Consider the following 22,141-nt stretch of genomic DNA (forward strand, 5'->3'; position numbering starts at 1 on the left):
AAAACAAGGTGAGGTACTTAAAAAACAAACAAAACCTAACAGTGAGCGGCCTCTTGCACTTACAACAAAATACTCCAATACCTTTCCGAACATAAACAATAGTCTGCGGAAATGCCACCCCATTTTAACTGGCAACGACAGTCTCAAGAAAATATTTCCCAAAGCACCAAAGGTAACACACAGACACAACACAAACCTGAATGACATCCTAGTACACGCTAGGCTTGACAAGAAACTCCCACCGACAGTAGGCCCATGCTTCAGATGCAAGACAAGCAAGCATTTACGAAGTGACACTACAATTCGAAGCATGGCAAGTGAGTTCATCTTCTATATGAAGACTAGCTTAATGAAGACTAGCTAGTCTAATGTTATCTACATGCTTCAATGCTTCTCTTGTCAGAAGCAATATATTGGAGAAACCAGGCAATCAATGAGTGCCAGACTAAATGGCCATAGAGCTGACACAACAAATAATGTACAGAAGGTAGTGTTGGAACATTTTAAAGGGACACTGAGGAGAAATTGAAGTTGGCTTGTATCGAAAGAATACCAGTTTCTGATTACAAAAACGCCACTCATACTGACAACAAAGCTCTTGTAACGTAGAAAAGAGCAAGAACTAAAATACAGGTATCGCCGCCACAGGCCAAACTCGCAAGTACAAGCGTGATGACGTCATAGGACAAAACAGTGTTGCTAGAACCATTGGTTCTACTAACACTAGAACACGAGAAGCCCCGAATCACTGAGGCGCAGCCAATGCATGCGCAAATCTTCTTGACGTTGCCAGATGGCGCCACTACCTGGCAGCTACGTGCGCTCCTGAAGCAGCGGGACCAATCAGCGCCTGCTCACCGGCGGTAGGCGGGCTCCCGGTATTCCGCTAACGGTAACAAGGTACACGGTATGCTAAAGCTGTCTATTTGCTAGAACTTAGTTGACGACTTCGAGAACGGGATCCATGGTAACGCTGGAAAAACGCCGGTGCAAACATAAACGAAGCGACAGTAGCGACGGCCGCAATAGCCGATAGATGCCTTCAACGTGCGGCCGGCGGTAGCTTTCTATTCAGCTGCTGCCAGGCCGCACTGCTGGCCGCCAGAAATCATGGAGTCTGCATTACGTCATGTGCACGTCATGTTTCACGTCACTTAGTCCTGTGTAGTCATAGGAGAATCCCCAGTTTGAATCAGAGCGGCGGGAAAAACTTTTTCAACTTCGTATCCAAATTTCTTAGAAATAAATGCATCTTTCGCTGCCGGCCAAGTGGCAACAAAGCCATGAAATACCGAACTATCGGATTTTGCTGTAAAAAAAATATTAATAGAGCTCTCCTCACTGTCCCTTTAATCAACATGGCTGCAACTTAGGTGAACTTCACTATTCATTCTTCATTATGATCATCATCAGCCTGACCATGCCCACTGGAGGGCAAAGGCTTCTCCCATGTCTTTCCAATTAATCCTGTCCTTTGCCAGCAGCGCCATCGTATATCCGCAAACTTTTAAACTTATCCGCCCACCTAACTTTCTGCCACCCCAACCAACCCCCCCCCCCCCCCCCCCTACACTTCACTTCTCTTAGAATCCACTCCGTTACCCTTAAAGACCAGAGATAATTTTGTCTTCACATTACGTGCCCTCCCCAAGCCCATTTGTTCCTCTTGATTTCGACTAAGATGTCATTAAGCCACGTTTGTTCCCTCACCCACTGTGCTCGCTTACGGTATCTTAACGTTACACCTATCATTTTTCTTTCCATATCTCACTGAGTTGTCCTTAAAGTTTCTCGAAGTGTTGTTGTGCACTGCTACACCATTTGCATGTTTTGGCTGGCTTCCTGTCCGCCCAAAAGCTTGACTGCTTTCTGTGGCAAGGTATCTATGGTTCGACTGCCCTATCGGGTGTCACAGTTCCTCCACTGCAGTGCTTTGTTCAGCAGTTTCGCACCATTTTAATCGTAGCCTGTAGTGTAAGCTTAGGATCAAGTTGCATCCTCTCGCTAAGTGCGAAGTCCAAAAGTCCCACTTCAAGGTGGTCGCAAATTAATTCATCAATGAGTTTACCGTATTTCCAACTCTCGAACTTGCTTTTTGATAGTAGCGTAGTTCACCATTTTGGCGCATGTCAACTTCAGTGACGCTAAGATATCTTTGGCGTCCTTTCCCATTGCACACATGAAGCAATCTTGCATTGTTTCATCATGAAGGTGCAGCAAAGATGCAAGTTGGTAGTGTTCCCATTTTGTAATTTAGCATTTCTAGTCTGGAAAATCTAGCTTTTCCAGAAGCTCGACAGTGAAAGGACTGAAGAAGTTCCCACCATTCTGCTGCTCGCTGCGCTGGCTCTTTATATGGTGCCTTCTCCCCTTTTGTTGGGCATGTTGGTGGCCGATTAATGCATAGACACTCACCACTCAGTTGTCATGAGCTGTGCTGGCGAGCAAGCTGCGCTGGCGATTGAAGCTTGCTCGGCGCCCACTTCCAAGGCATCCGCACTGAGAGATGAGCAGCGTCATAAACATGTGGTTGAAAGCGAAACTACTATGCACAGTCAGTGATCAAAGAATGGATAAAACTTGGAAAGTTTCAACACCACGGTTAGCATGGAGTGAAAAAGCAAGGATGAGACAGGCACTGCAATACCTTTCTGTCCTAACTGGCCATGTGGTATTCGTCGTTTTTCGAATTAGCTCTCTGCTCTGCTACTGTGAGTAGGCAGCATGGAGTTGACACGTTGTTGCTCTGTGCACTTGATAGGTACGTTCTGGGCACACAAGGGCTGCACTATCTTTTCTGCTGCATCTTTACAACTTTGAGCAGAAATGGAGGCCCAAAGATCCATTACTGCACAAGCCCGAGAGCTGCAAATCCACCTATAGTATGATGGTGGACTGTGTCAGAGTGTAATGACAGCAAGTGACCAAGAAACATACGATGCCATGCTTGGGCCTGGCATGCACAGACAGCGAATGGTATGCGTGCATTAAACATAGAAAATTACACCACCCACACTAAAATATGTGAAAGAAAGACAAACTTTAGGTAACAGCACCTTTCGAATGCAATTTCAGCGATTCCACAAAAAGTGCCAGTTTTGTTTCAGTGTCCCTCTAACTGCAGAAAACAAACATGCTGGCAAAGACAACGCAGGGGACAGCAGAGGGCTAGTTTGGGTCCTCTTGCCTCCCCCTAACCGCTTGTACTGGCCTCTTCCTCACCCTCACACCATGTCTACCTTCACCGGTTTCATGACGGAAGCAGCCAAGAGCACATTTCTAGGTCCTACAGTGTCGACGCAGTTGGCCACACAGTTCACACAGCAGCGCGAACTAGCACTTACCCCATTCGCTGCATCACGCATTTATGCAGAAGAAATTCAGACAGGTCACGGCAAGTCGTGGCATATGCGCAAGTTGCAACATCTGTCCCCCCTCAAGGAAAAATGAAAAACGTGGAGGAAAATGCAGGCACAAAAAGAATCAATGGTTCAGTTCCCTACATAAAACTATGGCTTCCAGGAATGGCATATTCTAGGTCCAAGATGACATCATTCAGGTTTTCTTCAGCTTATCTGACAGCGTGAATAACATTAAGGAAGGAACGACGACAGTAAGTGAGTGAAAACTAGTGCTGACTTCCAAATGTTTATTCTGCTGCAGATGCCACGCTTATATACAGATACGAAAAGCCAGCAGGAAAGGGAAAGAAAGAAAGAAAGAAAGAAAGAAAGAAAGAAAGAAAGAAAAAAGGAAGAAAGAAGGAAAGAAAGGAAGAAAGAGAGAAAGAAAGGAAGAAAGAAAGAAAGAGAGAAAGGAAGAAAGGAAGAAAGAGAGAAAGAAAGGAAGAAAGAGAGAAAGAAAGGAAGAAAGAAAGAAAGAAAAGAAAAAAAAAAGGGCCAACCATTGGCATGAATGGCACAGGGTGATAGCACCAACGTTCTAATCACCATCAATCTAAAAACCTTAACTCTTTCTTCGTAAGTATAAGTGATGGCATGCTTACACACCCCTCTCCTGCACAAGCAATCTTGGTCGTCTCAATTATATCTCCCTGACACACTAATCTTTGTGTCGAGCAACATGCCGCTTCATTCGAATGCAGACACGCATGGCGTAGTACGACAGTTAGATTCTTCTCCGAATTTACGGCAATACGAGCTAAGCTGGTCCTAGTTATGGTCATTTATATTCTCGTTGTGCTCTGTTAGTCTGATGTTTATGCATTTGCCTGTCTGCCCAATGTATACGCGCCCGCAAGACAACGGCGCGCGATATACGATGCCTTCATTATGGTGACGAAACGAATTTGGTGTTGAATCGTGCACGGTTTTTTTCTTTGTGACGAATTTGTTTTCTTGCAAATAACTGACAGTTCCAGCGGAGCTGAAAGTACATCTATACCAAAGCATTTTGCAATCTTCAGATTGTGGAAAGCCTGGTGGATATATGGAATAACAGTTAATTTCTTGCGTGCATACTGACCTATCAAATTTTTGATCTTAGACTGCCTAACTTTTTTCGTTTTTTGGAACTACCCCTTGGCCCCAGAAACCACAAGAGGTTCCCGGTATTTCGCGTCAAACAGCAATCTGTTTTGCAGTGCTAGACTTTCTTGCAGCATGTGCTCGCAAGATTTTGTTAGAGTTTGTTAAACAGTAATTAACAACACTTCACGTCACGAGCTTGTAGTGGGCAGACACAGCGAGTAATATAAAGCTTTTCATGCTTGTGGTTCATAATCCCACCATATGAGATCATTAAAAAACTTAAGTCATAGCTCTAAAATCCTAACAGAATTTTTGCCAGGCATTTCATGGGTCAGTATTAAATGTCTTAAGCTTGGCTTGAATATGTCAAGCATGTCACCAGCTGTTTGATGAAAATCAGCATTAGCATTGTTAATGATGATTGAAAAGCTATCTACAAACTAAAAATTTTGACTACACTTGTTCCTTGAAGCATTATGCTGATCTTCCGGTCATGCATGGCTAAAAGCAGGTCATTAAAGAAAGGGGCAATAGATGACCCAATGCAAATTCCTCGTTTTTACAAGTACCTTTGTCCCAAGTGGCAAAAGAGTGACCCTGTATGGTCTAACTCACCTGCTGGCAAGAGATGCGGCGAAACCTCCCCCAGCATCGCTAAGTGAGCGCATCCGTTTCAGCCCGAGATCACCAACCTCGAAGTGCACATCGCATCGGCGCTTGTTCTAATGGCCAGTCCATTTGAAACACTTCGAAATGTTGTCTTGTGTCGTGGACCGCGTCTTCTAGGTGTCTCTGTAGATCACCTGCGAACTTTGCATAAGACCTACCACCGTTTCTTTTTTCCTAGTGGAAGATGTAGCCCCGGGATAAACGCAATTTGTTCGCTAGGTTCAACATTGCCAGAGTAAAAGTTGGGGACCCATTACCTGTTGTTCACGCCGCAAAAGCCATTTACGGCAACTTGACAGAGCAGTCTTGTGACAAACTGTGTGTGCTACCAGCACCGACTTCAGGTTTAGGTTTACCCTCTCCATACACCGAAGTATGTGTATGACAAACTCTCAAAGCTTTACAGCAATCTGCAAATCCTTCCCGGAGAAGTAGGTTGCGTTGTTGACTGTCAACTTGGTCACAAAACCAAACCTCGTGAACGTCTCATGTTAGACATTCCCAGAGTTCTGCAAAGTCAACTTACGCAAGGGAAACTATTCCATGCACTTCCCAAAGCGGTCAATTACAACAAACAAAAACAGTTTCTGGCGAGAGCTGACAGAAAAAGAGCCCACGATGTCACATGCAACTATATCCCACTATTTCAAACTCAACTTGCTGCAAATTTTACCTAACGGCAAACCAGTCATGTTGTTTGCCTAACTATCCTCCCCGAGCACTCAGCAGTAGGCCGCCTAGCTGCTTGTAGCATCAGCTGGGCCACGTTCTGCAAGCTTTGTGACCCCTATGGTAGAAACCACAATCCTGCTGCGCTGCAAAAAAGGTTCTTCCTTGGTTGTCATCGTGTCTATGGTCACCTGCGTTGCTGTGACCAAAGTCATCCCCTCCGATTCCACCCGTGTGTCTTGCAACAGCATCAAAGTGTATCAGTGGCAGTGTTGGGGGCACCTTTCTTGTACTTGATAGTGTAATTGTAGCGCCGCAAGGTTAGTGCCCATTGAGAAGTCATCCTGTAGGATTTAGCAACTGCTTTAACTAAGAATCATCATCAGCCCACTGCAGGGAAATGCCTTCGCATTACATGCCCTGCCGAAGCCCACTTCTTCCTCGATTTCAACTAGGATGTCATTAACCCACGTTTGTTCACTCGCCCACCCTACCCACTTACGGTCTCTTAACGTTGCATCTATCATTTTTTGTTCCATAGCTCACCAAGTTGCCCTTAAAGGAGTATAGACAATAACGTTTGCGTGCATGTTTTCTTGTTTCTAATGATGTGTAAGGCATTATTATACTTGGATTACCACGTGGATTACCTCCTACGACCAGTAAATAGTTTATAATCGAATTTCTTCCTCGTGCTGTTTCGGTTTCAACAGCTGAACGATGACTGAGACGTTATAGTGTGCTTATAGGCACATAGTCACAGACTGTGATTTCATATTGCGTTCTGCACTGTATTTTTATGATGCTTTTTTCTCTGCAACTACTTGCATTGCTTGTCTTAACACTTCATTCTTTCCTGTTTGTTTCCTTGCATAAATTTTGTTCTTGGTATGTTTATATGCTTTAGTTACAACGACACTTTTCCCCCTTAACCACTCTTCGCGTTTTCTCTTTCTGTATTACAGTGAAAGCTCGTTAATTCGACCCCCGTTAATTCGGAAAATCGGATAATTCGATGCGCACGCGAGGTCCCTACAATTATACATAGGAGTCTATGGGGCGAAACTCTCGTTAATTCGAACAAATTTTGCCGTGGGTCGGTTAATTCGACTTCACTCCGCAGCCCGCCAAGCCGGTGTGCCGAGAGCAAAAAGAAAAAAACACTGCCACGAGCGGGGCTACCGTACGGCTGATAAGCGTGAGCGAGGGAAGCGAGGTTAGCGGCGGCCGAAGCGGCTGACGTCTTTTTTTTTTTTGTGCTTCGCAGCAGTCGTGTTGGTGTCGTCCACTTAACCCTATCGACAGCAAGTCTCCTTTTGGCGTGTGTCGTCGTTTCCACGTGTTCTTGCTGCTACGATCGCGGTTATTTAACCATAAGGCGGCGCCTTTTTTGGTAATTGCACGCTTTGTCAGCGTGTTTACTGCGCTGCTTGCTGTTGCTGTTTTGTTGCGACTGAGAGAAGGGTGAAAGGAAATTGCACGGGCCTGCCTACTGGCTCAGCCGAGCAACCACCGCTGCCTAGTGCAGATAGAGGAGAGTTAGAAGATCAGAGGAAAGATAAAGAGAAAAGATAAGACGCGCGTCGCAGCGGTTAGCAACAACCGCGAAGCGGACGCTGGCTGAAAGAACAGATAAGCGGCCGAAGCCGCTCGCTTCGCCTCCTCCCCGCGCTGCACTGCGCGCCTCGCCTTTGTGTCCTGTCAGCTGACCGAGGATGTAATAATATAAGTGACAGGCGATGACAACGACGATTCGTCGGAAGGTGACGATTGCGAGCAGTTGCCCCAAATGCCGAAGTGCACGGTGAAAGAAGCCGCAGAAGCCTTGTGCGTGCGGGAGGGCTTCTTGAAAAAATCCCTGACGGTGCGTGTGCCGCGCAGCACCTGGCAGCTGTTAGAGCTATCGTAGTCGCTCAAATTCGCTCTAAAAAGCAGGCAACGATAACAGATTTCTTTGCCAAATAAAGGTGGCGGCAAACATTGTTTTTTTTGTTGTTCATTCGATAATTCGACATTCAGATAATTCGACAATTTTTCGCGGTCCCGTCAGTGTCGAATTAACGAGCTTTTACTGTATCCCCCCCACAACAATGGCTATTGACGATTTGTAGTATAATAAATAGGTTTTTGCCAGGCTGTTTCGTGAACATTTCAACAAAAGGTGTTAGTGCAGCCTTGAGCTGTTTCCGTTGACAATATGTTCTTTGAAATGCTTGCAGAGCCTCGATGACCGGTTCCAGTAAAGTGCAGTGCAGTGCCACTACAAGTTCCAGTGTGTCAGCAGTGGGCTCAAGCCTCTACAGACAAAGTTGTTGCAGCCTCTCCCTGAAGGTGACAGGCTCTTGCACCAAAACCAAGCCCGACACCTTCATCTGCAAGAAAGTCTCGGCCAAGAACCATGGGAACTGACAATACGGGCACATATACAAAACGCTGATGTTTTATCTGGCCGTTAAAAGTAGTTCTCAGGCAGACACTACTGTCGGCTACAGCTGAAAGCAGCTGAAGTAGTGCATATCGTACCCCTAGGTGGATATGCGTTTTGAGCAGATTACAGGACACAATTCTCAAGCAGCAGGTCACCGATTACAGATACTCCTGGGCCAGTATCAAGCACAGGCCATTTTCAAGCACAGGCCACTCAAGCACTTTCACTTCCACTTTAGGGGGGCCAGATGCTTGTGCATTACAGCACACTGATGAAATGCTAAATGCCTCACCTATACTCCATTTCATACACAGCAGGCAACGCTGCAGAGGCTGCTGAAGTAGTGAGTCAGCGAAACCATATTACTCCACCACATATCATTCGTTCTTGTCGAACTCTGGTGAGCGTTTGGACGAAAACAAAGAGATGTATAAAATGATGTGGTAGCACTGAAATAACGATCAAAGCTGTGAGGTGCTCAGTGTTCGGGCCCTCTGGCTACAATCTGCACTGATCGTGACCAACATTTTGGGTGCGGATCGAGTAGAAACGATTCGCCCTACCAGCCGCGTGTCATACTGCCACATACAATTCTTGCTCCTCGAAGTCTCAATGAATCGCAGCACAAAAATGTGGAAAGAGGTAAAACGAACTCCAGAAGGAGCCACTCACAGCGCTTAAGGTTTGTACGCTTCGGCTGCATGGCAAACTACTTTTTGAGCGCGGACTTAGCCTGCGTGAACAAGCGCGCTGGCTTTGGCAGCGTTGCCTGCCATGTATGAAACGGAGTATAGCTTATGAAATACGAAAACCACACACCTGCATTAACCGAAGCATACAAACATGCCGGTTAAAAGCGATGAGGAAGAAAGTCTGCCGTGCAATTTTCACGAACGAAAGTGAAAACCACATTGGGCATCAGAATAGAGACTAGCTTGCTGCTTCGTACCCATAGTGTAGAGCAAGACAAACGAGAAGCCATAAGAATGAACAAAAACAGATGCTTTACTGAAACAGTAAGACAAGAAATGAATATATGCCATATTTACATGAACTGCAAGTCGACTCGCATGTAAGTTGACCCCCCCATATAAAGCATGTCAGAAAAAAAAAAATGAAGGCACGCCTGTGGGCACATTACACAGTGAAGATGTATTAGTCACTGGACTACTCATTTACACTTGTGCCATTGTCCTGACTAGTGCTGCCATCGTTACCACTGCTAACACCCCACAGCACGTCATTGTCCATTGAAATCCCCCACTTTGCAAACAACCACGCCTTGACATTGTGTGGAACAGCCGAAAATTTTGCTTTGCTGTAGCTGCCAGACCCTCACCACCTATTCGGAAATGTCGAATTTGTGGCCCAGCGTGCAGTCATTCGTTTCTTTGGCATTAAGAACCACAGCCCTCTTGAATGTAGCCGTGAAAAGCCGCCTAACGCTCACCAGACCCAGAGCACTCATGACGACTGACAAAGCGCGACAGTAAGATATGATAAAACATGGCCGGCAGTAATGCATCAAACAGGGTCAAAGAGAAACTATGCGCGGGCAGTGTCGGCTCTTCCATCAGCTGTCTACACTCCCCAGAAAAGCTGCTGTTCCGAGTGGAGGTGCTGCCGCAAATGGAACAGCGGCCCTTCCTTCTACTATCAACACTCCCATGAGCACCGAGTATGCAATAAAAGTAAAAATATTGAAAAATCCTTCTGAACAAGCGCGCAGAATAGCCGAATGCTACCGGCTAGCACCGTGGAGCAAACATTAAATCGTAGCCACACCGTAGCATCCGATGTCTTGCCTTTATTGATGATGCCATGCTTGGTTTCTATTGTACGTTAATTCGCTTACTTCAGAACTTCAAATTTTAAAAAATAGGTTGACTTACAATCATGTAATCATGCACCACCACATACAGTCACACAGCCATGGCTTTTATAGCGTTGGTGAGCTTAATGCGCAACAACCCGTAAGCAGAACAAATCCAGGCATGTCATGAAGAGCCCCAACACATGTGCAGGTTGTGTCAGAAGTTGGTATTTCTTTCTTGAAAAAAATATCACAAGATTCAGGAACTTGATTAAGAACACAAGATGCATTTTCTGTAAGTCTCCTTTCTCTATTGGTCTGGTTTTCTTGCATTACATTTTTCTCTCAAAGGTACCATATTTTCCGGTGCACAAGACGCGGCTTTTTTTCAAAAATCCTGCTGGTGCATCCTATACAAGGGTGAGTCTTAAACGCGAATTTTTCGTTTTTTTTTTGCGAGTTCAGAAATTACTCAGGTTCATGTTCAAGCTTTTTTCACCGAAAAAATATCACTACCAATAACGCGGTTGTAACACGGTTTATACTTCAATACCAGGACAGCCGTGCACAACTTTTTTAGGTGAATTTTATCAAGAAACGGTGAGGATGATGACTTCCGGGGTCACAAACACGCGGCTGTTTCGGAGACCCCAAGCAAAAGTATTGTGAAATGCCAAAAGATGGTGACAATTGCGCTTCTTGCCATTGTCAAGACAAGCCGGCGTTCTTTTTTAGTCACCCTTGGCAACTTTGTTTGCTCTGTGTACGTAGTGCGAAGAGAATGTTTTAGCCACGTTGCCTCCAGAAATGGGTGAACTTTTTGATGGCGCATCCGAAGATGAAGACTTCGAAAGTTTTAAGTAAAAATAAAATATCTTTATGGACATAAGGAAAATTCTGTTTTTTTCTTTCTTTTTTTGCGAAAACGTGGGCGGGTATGGTGCAAGTGTTGCCTTTTTCGATCACTTAGCATTGCTTAAGAACTTCTCACAGGTACAGCGCATTTCGCGATGGGCGCAGAAGCGTGTTTAATTAAGCCTCACTAGCCTAACTGGTTAAATTGGGGTGCATCTCATACACGGGTGCGTCTTATATACCAACTTTTTCAATGACAGCCTGCATATATGGCGGGTGCGTCTTATACACCGGAAAATACGGTACTGAGGAAAACTTGGTGCACAAAAGGTGAGCCAGAAAGGCCCAGTGGGCCGGCACTTCTTTCAGTAAAAACATCGCTTCTCAATGCACAACGCAACTAGCATAACAACATCTTTCGTAGTACAAGTTCCCAATAAGATGCAGCCTTGCACGTTTCGTAAATAAGTAATTACATTATACCAGCCCTTGACCCCGTCAGATCGACTTGTCTGTCAACGGAGAGGCTACACATCACAGTTTCGCAGTTCACAATGCCAGGTACCGGGCAGCGGCCGGCCCTGGTGGGAATTCGCTTCTTATCCTGGCCACAACGCATGCAGGCACCACCACTTCATTCTGGTGGGCCAGTCTTCGCCAAACCCAACGTGTGAACATGCGGCAGGCCATGAACCAGAGTTTCCTGCAGGCAGGAAAACAAGCATCTTGAAGCAACTGCACCGATAAACGGGTACGGGGAATGAATTACTTGTGAACTGCTCCATCGATGTTGATGCCGGTTTCCTTCAGCTCGTGGTACATGGCCACCAGGACAGAACGGTTGAGGCACAAGCTCGGGAAACCTCGGTGCAGAGTTATGCACTCCTTGTCGCCCTTTAGGGCAACGACCTCTGGCATATCTTTGCAGCACACGTTCTCAGCAGCGTTCTCAGCCGGCATGCACCGCCCGCACGTGCACCTGCATTCAGGACACACAGGAGCAGTGAACTTCCACTGAAACGTCATTAACAGTGGTGGAACTGATAACAGTGGTGGAACTGATAACAGTGGTGGAACTGATAACAGTGGTGGAACTGATAACAGACTTCTTTTAGCAGCTTACGTAGCAACAATTTCAATTTTGTAGCAGGAAAAAATGGCGTTTTGTAGCAGACATTCCTGCTGTTGTAGAAAAAACATAGCATTTTGTCACAAAATTATGCCTTTGTAGCAAATTTGTAGCGAAACTTCAGATTTTTAGAGCCAGCAAATTTAGATTTTCACTGCAATCATAACCCTGCACGCAAATTTCGTCATCGTAGCACTTTTAAAAGAAGCCTATAATGAGAAAATGGGAAAAAAGGCTAGCTGAACAAAGTGTAATTTTATGCAGAGTGAAAAATAACTAGACATAAGAAAAAATCTGCACAAAATATCCTTGAAGCTAAAGCTCCCAGGAAGTTCTTCTAGTCTTTAATGGTTCTGAACGGGTACGAAGTGGTGCACTGTTGGCAAAACGCAAAGCGAAGCGAGAGCTCGGTCTACAATGCGAGCGGCACCATCCCTTATACATCCCTTAGCAGCACCTGGACAGCACAGCCGGCAGAGGAATTCCGCCCAAATGCTGCCTTCTCTGAGACACAGCGCACTCAGTGTTCGTCTATCGGTTCAGCTGCACTCATCTTTGTGACGGAACTGTCTAAGCTATGGTGACAGTTTCGACAGGTTGTTTATTATGCTGAACACACCATCAAGCGTGATTCCAACTTCTTCACTGACGGGCACTGCACGCAGAGAGTTGTGGCTTAGAGACCACTGACGTAAGAGCGACAATGTAGGCCGGTTTCAGACTGTCAGCTTCACGACCGCTAATGTCTACCGTGAATGTTTTGGTGCCATGACGGAGCATGCGGAATGGTCCATTGTAGGTTGCTGTTAGGGGTGGTGGTTACGCTGGATAAGGAAATGATTGCAGGAGTCAAGATCCCAGCTGGCAAATACAGACTGAGGGGCTGAAGTCAGCAGGGATGACAAGCATAAAGTTTGGAAAAGTGATGCGGAGGTCGCGGACACAAGTGGAAGAAGCACAGGAGAATGCCGTGGACTAATCCAACAGCAGGGTAGCCCAAGTTGGCCTTGAGTGTGAGGAGATGCTCCGAAGGACAAGGGGAAGGTACTCAGACTAATGCTCCAGAGAGAGAGAGTTGTCACGCAAAAGTGAGTAAAAGCTCGATTTTGCAGCAGTACATAGCAGCATTTGCCTTTGGCGCAGTCTAGTGCAACTAGACCAGCAGTTCCGCCACTGTGAGCAAGTCAAATGTCTTGCAGGTGAGTAGCCGGAAAGTTTAGTGCATGGCGAATACACATCAAGGAGCGCGACAAAAGGTGGCCAGTCTCCTCAAAATAGGCAAACAAAAATCCAGAGCACAGCACTGCTGCATAGAGCAGGCGGAAAGATTAAAACACAGTTCACTGTTACAGGCCCTTGAGCGAAAGACTTCATACAATGCTCGTTTGTCTGCAAAGCTGAGCATTCTAAGGGAATGCACTGCATTGTTTCAACTGAACCCGTTGTCACAATGTGCACTGTCCATAGGCGTGCACAGGGTTCTCCATTTGAGGGAGCAAAGTTTCAACAGAGCACCCTCCAACCACACCCCCAATTCCTTCCCACTGAGGTCCCTACGGTCAAAACACAGTGCAAAGATAACGAATGGTTATGAAACATTTACTTCAATGTGATGGAACTGCAGCATATACAAAAAATATTACTGAGCAGTAGTTTTAAGTACCATCATTATAAAAACTGCATGCTCATAACCTGCACATTAAACAACGATGGGACAGGTCTGACAGTGTAAAGGCATACGGGGCAAACTTGGCACCCCCTTTAGATAATTGGGGGGTGGTTGCCTTCCCTGTGTGCATGTCTCTGGGACTGTTCACTTGACCAAACTGGTAACGGAACCTGGTTGTAAACGTGGTGTTCAGCTGGAGACAATGGTAGACCCGATTCCAGAGGGTGAGGAAGTCTATATATTTTAAGCGTGGAAAAATGGATCACAGAAATTCGTAATAATGAAATGGCAGGCTCCACAACTGATCCCTTCTTTCATACGTATATTTTTTTTGCCAAATGGAACGCATCAGATTTTCAAAAGTAAATCCTTCTGAAGTTCCAGTGCTGGAGACCTTTATGAGCTGCTTTGTCAGCCTTTTTGTTGCCCATAATGCCAAGTGTGCTGGAGTCCATTGGAATGGTATACAGAGGCCTGTGGTACTGGTCAAGTGATGGAGGTATGCAACAACTAGCTAGGAAGACTGGTTGATTATCAGTTTTTCTAAATAGGCCCGAGAGGTTTTGTAGAGCTGATTTCGAGTCTGTGGATATCACCCATCACCCAGCTCTTCAGCGCAGGATACACAAGGCAGCTTTTTTGATGCCATGCAGCTCTGCCAATGTGGAGGATGTCCATTGGAAAAGATGGGAGAGCATTTCCCTTTAGAGAGCACACAGAAACCCCAGGAGGAACTCCCCTCCAAACATGAGCTACTTGGGTCTCTTGCGAGTACTTTTCAACTCTGTAGTTCAAAGTGGCTCGGAGTAGCGCAGCCTGTGACACGTAGTTCTTTGCACTGATACCAAATATACATTGCATGGTTTGGAGGGGGCAAGAGTGTCCTGGGAGGAAAAGACAAAGGCAGTAATTCTGACGGCTGGGTAAGAGCTTGGAGATGTAGGAGTTGCACAGCTTGGCCAAAGTCATCGTTGCTGTGGGTCATGTGAATGTGATAAAGGAAATCCTTCTTGCCTTGAGTACACGCCGGAGGTGAATAAGCATTTCTCCTGGGAGGTGACACCATCTAGCTTGGCTTCCACTACTGTTTCAAAGGAAGAGGATCTCTTTTGATGGCTGAGACAGATGCGAAAGCAATTGCTCTGCACCGCTTCCAGTGCTTTCTTGCTTGTGTGATGCACTCGTTGGGAAAGAGCAGAAAATAATGCGGCACTCCTTCAGCATAAGCTTTATGAAGGAGGACCAGTGAACGGCAGTTGCTGCCCCATCGTGTTCCCGCCATATACATACCTGAACATCTGTGTTGCAGCGGCAATTTTTCTCGGAAAGCTTTTTACTTGAGGTGACGATGCGAGATTTCTACCACTCATATTACTGAGTGACCTCTGAGTTCATACATACGGGAGCGCGTATCCGTCCAGCAGGAGCAGATATCTGGTCATTGATTTTCTCGTAAAGGTCACGGAAACACTCTTTTCCGGCAGGAGACTAAGACCTTGAGGTGCCCGGTACACCAAGACGTCGAATACTACTCCCTGAAGATGCTGCTACCAACAGAGCATGAATGTGATGAACTCCAGATGCAGATGTCTGCATATAACATAATGTGCACTCCTCGCGACACCTGAATGAGCCTGATGTCGAACAGTAGGGGGCTAAGCACACCTCTCTGTGGCACGTCCTTTTCCACAACATGAAACGACGTTGGGCCACTTCTGGTATTCAAGAATAGTTGCTGCTCCTTTAAATAGTTCCTGATCCACCTGCAGAGTTTCCCTCGGAGACCACGACTTGTCAAAGCTGCAAGTACTACATGATGAAAAACAGAGTCCAAGGTGGCCTCAATGTCAAGAAGAAGCTGCAATCAGCATATCTATACTGTTACAGGGATGTTACGGCCTGTATTGACGGCTGCGCTGCAATGGCCAACACTCAGCTTAGACTCCAAGGGCCCAGCTTCCCACTGTCAGTGTCGTCGTTGTCCAGCGCACCGCCACTTCGTCGTTCACGAATCATGCACGAGACGAGTCCATTTATACACTAACCAGGTCACCAGTAACACTACCCCTCGGCTGAAGGCAACGACCCGGTGCGTGTCAGGCGTGCGATGTCGAGGGTGGGTGATAGGGCTTGAGGCGAGCCATATGAACGACTTCGGATGTCAGTGGAGTGGACGGGGACTTTGGGTGGAGCGGCATGATTGCATAGGTTACGTTGGTCGCTGCCCGCAATACACGATAAGGACCTGTATAGCAGGGCAGAAGTTTTTCACATAACACCACATGACGGGATGGGAGGGCGGAGAGCTTGTGACGAGCAACCTGGCGGGCAGCGTCTGCTCGGGCGATAGCGTCACGCGCATATGTAGTGACAGGGCCGGCTGTGGGCAGCAGAGTGTCGAAGGGCAGTAAGGGGTCTCGTACAAAGAGAAGATAGAAGGGCGAGTACCCAGCGGTATCATGGCGCGAAGAGTTATACGCGAAGGTGACAAAAGGCAAGCTGATGTCCCAGTCCCGGTGGTTGTCGGATACATACATGGCGAGCATGTCTGTCAGCGTGCAGTTGAGACGCTCCGTAAGGCCGTTCGTCGGAGGACGATAAGCCATGGTGAACTTCTTACGAATGGAGCACGAACGAAGGATTTCGTCAACGACTAGGGAGAGGAAGCAGCAGTCACGGTCAGTAAGGAGTTGACGGGGAGAGCCATGGTGTAATGTGACGTCGTGCAGAAGGAAGTCAGCGACGTCAGTGGCGCAGTTCACTGGTAAAAATATGTCCACCATGAAGATCCCATTCAAGAGACGAGATGAGGGCATGGGTCTGATACTACTGCTGCATTGCACTTGTCCAATCATATTTTCTCCTTTTGTTTGCCGTTACATTGACATGCGAGCCACTGCCTGCCTCCGCCGAAGTGACACATTTATATAACCACCTCATTCCACAGTTCCTACAATTAATTTTTATTACACTGAAGCGCAGGCTACAAATAAGTTACTGCAATCGCTTATCCCGTTGCCACAACAAATGTACCTAAAAAACTGTGTCAAATCCATACAGAACCATGCTGCATGCATGCTTTATTTCTTGCGATTATAACTGCCATTCCATCATGACCAAAGTTATCCCTATCACTCCTGTCTTTTACAATCACGTCGAACAGTTACACCTCTTTGCTCATTTCATAACATGGTCTACAGTCAGCACGGAAGCGCCCTGTCATTGTCACAGCCATGTCGCACATCATATCAACTACAAAATCACAAGAGCTTTATGCATGTTTTTATTATACTAAAAGGTTTTATACGTCAGCCCTGCCATGTGCCACAAGTCATTGGAATAGTCTTCCAGATAACATTAACATCAGAGATCCAGCTACATTTAAAAATACGATAACTACCGCAGTTACCTAATCATTTCTTGTTCTATACACTTTTTTTTACAGAAATAGTCTTTTACTGTTGTATAAAATGTACCCAGCTGTACTCTTGTCTCCCTCTGTACAAATTCCTGAACTGATTCTGTGCGGTCACATAATAAATACTGCGTAATGATTTCCTTGAATTTTATTGTATTCTAATCATTTTTACTGTGAACAACTGCAAAACATTTTGGTCTTCATTTTTGCTCTTAAGCGATAATTATACAAATTGTCTCACTCACAAAATACTCCTATGCAGAACCTGAGAGTTATTCAAATAAATAATGACACTGTGAATGACTGAGCATGAATGCAGTAAGGCTTATGCAAGGAGTTGTGGTTTCTGGTTTATGGTGGTTTACTGTCCCAAAGCGACTCAGGTTGTGAGGGATGCCATAGTGAAGGGCTCCAGAAATTTCGACCACCTGGGGTTCTTGTAACGTGCACTGACATCACACAGCACACGGGCCTCCATCAGAATTCTACCGCCGTGGCCGGGATCAAACCCTCGTCTTTTGGGTGATATGCAAAAAGTTGTGAGGGAGCAAATAATTTTTAAGTTCTGTAGCTATTGTAGAGTGGCTTCAGCCTTATACAAACATGATATTGGCAATATTATCAAAACAGGTCTCCCAAATAAAACCTTTCACATTAACTCACTGTCCCAAAACAAATGGGCCATCTTCACATTTATGCCCTACCAACATTGCCACGCAAGGAGGGAAGCAAGGTATGCAGTCAGACACATAGGATATTCAGAGTTATGATACCTCGCATTCTCACAATGATGTCTCACACATTATACTCCTATGGCGTCCTTAATTTTTACCTGCTAGAAACAACTGAAGTACAGGGGAGAGAACTTAGCCAAATGGCAACCTTACAGGTTGACAGTGGCATAAATTAATCAATCTCGACCATGTAACAACTAGAAAACAATGCTCAACTTGATCACACATTTAAAGTATACAATATGGCCAGTTGAAACTGCGTTCAGCTTGACAGCAACATTCAAGCTGATGTGTATGTGTGCACCTACCAAATTCAAAGTAGTAACTGCCGAGAATATATAACCGATGGACAGCTGAATGCAACTGCATGTAGGAAGACCATTTTCTTTACCATGGTACCCATGCGCACCCTCGATATGCTTGAACTGCCGTGCGGCAGAGAACTCCAATTGTCAAAGACTGACAGTGGATGTCATGATTATTGCCTTCACTGCAATGCAGGATGAGAGCATGAAACTCAAGCAGATTTTAGCACACCGAAACCACGAAGCAAACAACAGTCACCGGAAATGTGTGCCGCACGAACTGCTGGTTAGCAGCAAATGAAAGGAGCGATCCACACTAGGTGCTATCCCACATGAAAATGGAAGCAGAAGACATTCCAGCTGAGAGTGAATGACTTCCAGCTGGAAAGGATTGATTTCTGGTTCTATACTTCAGCTGGGAATTGAAATTCTCTTCCTCCACCAAGTGGCGACCAATGAACTTACTGCATATGTGGGAGATCGACCTCAATGTTAGTCAGACCACAGTGAGTGGGTAATGCAGTGCATCATACTTTTGGTGTTGAAATGCACATATGCGCCAACACGTCTCGCCTTGAGCACACATCATCATACACAGATCATTGAGCACGACAGCTGCTCGAAGTCACCCGAAGTGCCATGTCTTAGATCAATGGCATATCAATTCCCTCGCTACCTGTCGTATCTGACAAAGAAAGATGCCTTGCAATCACCGGAATCCCTGGAAGCCATAAAAATGCTCCAAGAGGAAAAATATCTGGCTCACGCTATTGAAGAAGCCTATAGTATCCTATTGTACAGAACAAATGCAGCAGATATGATTGCCACTTCATGAACTGAGTATGTGCTTAAAAGACAAATGCGTACCAGATGCGCGGGCTATTACTCATCACTAGGACTGTACAGTGTTCCTAAATACTATAAATGAAAGCCCGCCTGTTTTCTGGTCCTCTGTTACTATTTTTAGTATTCTTAATACCACTGCGTGCTTTCATGGAAACTCAGCAAGGTGCATAAAAAACCGGGTGGTGCCAGATGACATCAGAGATATCAGTATCTTAATTTAAGCATTAAAGTTCCAGTACATTCCTAACGACAAAGGTTCATTTGGTGGCCTTGCTGACTTGACTGTCAAACTTTTGGAAAAGATTGAGGAAAATGTAAACCAAAACAGAAGAGATATTGTTAGATTTTTAGGGAAGAAGTATTGTTGCTGGAAAAAGAAACTGCAGCACTCGTCTCAAACAACAGTGCTTGCTTGCATACCCCGCACCATATCTCCTCATGCACACAACTGTTTGAGGAGCTCAAGACCTATACTTTACCATGTCCCCACACAATCAGAAATGTGTGCTCATCTTTCCAGCTATCACCAGAGGATAAATAAGGTAATCAGAATTTTCTTAAGTACACCGGTCAGAGGTTTAAGCAACTCAAGTCACATGACAGTGCAGTTGTTTGAATGGAAGATGAGATTCACATTCAGCCCTTCGTGGACTACACAGGAGGAAACACTTAGCAGTAACAGCAAACATTGATGAAGCTGCAATGTTTGCACATGTGTTGGAGGTGCAAAGTATGTTTAGCTCGTTTCACAAGGTTGTCTATGTTTTCACCATGAGAAGGTTCAATTCAGAATCGCCCCATGTTGTCTTAAAAAATGACACCCTTTGGCTTGAAAAAATGGGTTTTAGACCTTCAGCTGTTGCAACAAACAGCAACTTCACCAACACGAAAACTTTAAACATGCTTTCTACCCTGCCAAAATGAGGATCGTTTATGCACATCCAGCTGATGCAACACAGCCCATGTACTACGTTGTGGATGCTGTACACCTGTTGAAATGTTAGAAATAATTGGTTAAAACAAAGAAATCCTGGAACTAACTTTTCTTTTTTATGTCTGACTTGATTGGAAACACTGTCCACCTTGACATCATACAGTGGTACCATTCAAGGAACTTGGGGACATTCACAAACTTGAAGCTTCTCAGCATCTAGAGTGCAGTTAGCTGCTCTCTCTTTAGAAAGGCATTTTTTATAAAGGAATTTAGAAAGGCAAAATCTGAAACCAGCCTTGCAGGTTTTAACACCTTTGTGGCTGAGGTTCTGGATGCGCACTGCAATGTACCTGCATTTCCACGTGCGAAAGAAACTGCCAACTTCCCTACGATACATATTTCATGTGAAAACGCCACGCAAGGGCTATCACCCCCGCAAACTACACAAGGAGCCATTTTTATTAAAGAAGGATGAACTCAGCTAGCCTTTCTAGACGCCTTCGTGGGCTGGCTCGACATGGGGATGTTTTGCCATCACGGCAACGGCACTCTCATAAAGGAGGCGCTCATTGAATTCAGTGTATGCCCTACTCGAATTCTCAAAGTACCGCATTCTCGAACTCAGCTACAATCATGCACAAATGGGTAAAATGCAGGCAGACAGCATGGAGCACTTTCGAGCGCTCTAGACAGGCGGGCTGACGACTGTACGCAGCGGGAAAAGGTAGAACTATATCGTTACTAAGATCACTATTGATAATATTGTCAGAAGAGAAAGAGACGCACAAAACACGGTGGAACATCACTACTAGAAGTGTCAAGAACGTGATCAAAACAGGCGACAAACATGCCGTTTTCGCGCCTCAATGCACTTTTTGACACCACATTCTCGAATCTGCAACTAGCCCAACTACACTGTTATCACGAAAGTATACTGCACACCACAACACGAGGATAGCGAAGAAAGACAGGAGAGCGTTCATTCTTCGCCGTCCTCGTACTGTGGCGCGTCATTTATTCTCATGCCATGCCGTACCAACAAGACCACGCCACTGTTCTCTCTTACGGTTGCGTTACAGCGTGGTCTTTAAATACGCATTCATTTTCCCACTTTTTTTTTTACCTCTCTCTGGTAAATATGCACGAACTGGTCCATAAAGTTGCGCTTTCCTTAGTTATACGTACCAGTGCATGTCGTCACGACCGCGGCGAGGCCTGTCAGTTCGCGCGGGTCTGTAGACGGGCGGAAAAAAACCCATTGCTCTGCCCATTCTGAGCCGAGCTTGGAGAAGAGCGGGATCCATTGTGCAGGGCACGAAAATGCTGCGTCTGGCTGTTGTGGCGACGCGCGCGCGTAGTCGGACAGAGTGCAAAGCAAGCCGTACCGCGCTCTGAAATATGCGTCAGGCTGGAGACTTCCGCGGAGACGAAAGAACACCGAATGAAACACTACACTGAACTGTCACTCGCTGCTGATGAAAATAACCATTCATAGGCCACTGGTGTGAACAGACACGCACAAACAAACGCCATCTGAACGACACCGCGCGTTATAAAGACAGGAGAGCGGATTGGATACGGATTCTGGAGTGGAAGAATCCAGAATCCCTTCCATACTTGTTCTAAAATATGCATAATCTTTTACACATTTTTTTCACACCGCACATATATAATTTTTTGGCAACAACCTCAAAGACACAAAACCAATTTTCAGGGACGGCTTTTTTTTTTCTCTCTATCTCTCTCTCACGTGACCCGGCTAAACCCGCGCGTGATTTGAATGCAGCGGTGCGAACTCTTTCTGCAGGTCAACTTAGCCTGAATTTTTCGCCAGGTCACCAGGCCCTATATTCCGAGGGTGTTAGGGACCTATCTGTCGCTCCTTCCCTTATGTTACTCTGCATAATGAACCTACAGGCGACCCAGAGGCTTGCAATCTCTGCAACGTAGCTCTGAGTCAAAATCATCTAATCTGGCAATGCTCCGAATCTCCGGGAGCTAAACAGACTGATCCCCTTGATCAAGTTGCCTGGGAGCACTACATTCGCAGCACAAATGCGGATGTACAAAAGATCGCCCTACACCTGTCGGGGGAGGCTTACTCGACGACCTTCCCTGCGGTCACGGCGCAGGAGGGCCGGCAAGGGGGAGACCATCCCCTTGGTTGAGCCCCTGCCCGGAG

General features: G+C 45.8%; 1 protein-coding gene across 2 annotated transcripts in view; it reads right to left on the reverse strand.

Annotated features, from left to right (window-relative positions):
• Positions 1–21,514, reverse strand: part of LOC149344359 (P2X purinoceptor 7-like) — a 28,594-nt gene extending 7,080 nt beyond the window's left edge. Inside the window, exons 1-4 of one of the 2 annotated variants that reach the window (XM_089546286.1) lie at positions 21,145–21,514; positions 11,694–11,903; positions 11,490–11,627; positions 1,751–2,499 (exon numbers count right to left, since the gene is read on the reverse strand). In XM_089546286.1, coding sequence (XP_089402412.1) covers positions 2,412–2,499; positions 11,490–11,627; positions 11,694–11,903; positions 21,145–21,263 — 555 coding nt within the window. In that variant the 5' untranslated portion in view covers positions 21,264–21,514 and the 3' untranslated portion in view covers positions 1,751–2,411. Of the gene's footprint in view, positions 1–1,750; positions 2,500–11,489; positions 11,628–11,693; positions 11,904–21,144 lie in introns of those variants that run through there. The other variant, XM_089546287.1, reaches the window with a different exon arrangement.
• Between the last annotated feature and the right edge of the window lie 627 nt (positions 21,515–22,141).

The sequence above is a fragment of the Amblyomma mixtum genome, chromosome 5 (assembly GCF_055824585.1).
Source record: "Amblyomma mixtum isolate Tamu chromosome 5, ASM5582458v1, whole genome shotgun sequence".
Classification (NCBI taxonomy): Eukaryota; Metazoa; Arthropoda; class Arachnida; order Ixodida; family Ixodidae; genus Amblyomma; species Amblyomma mixtum.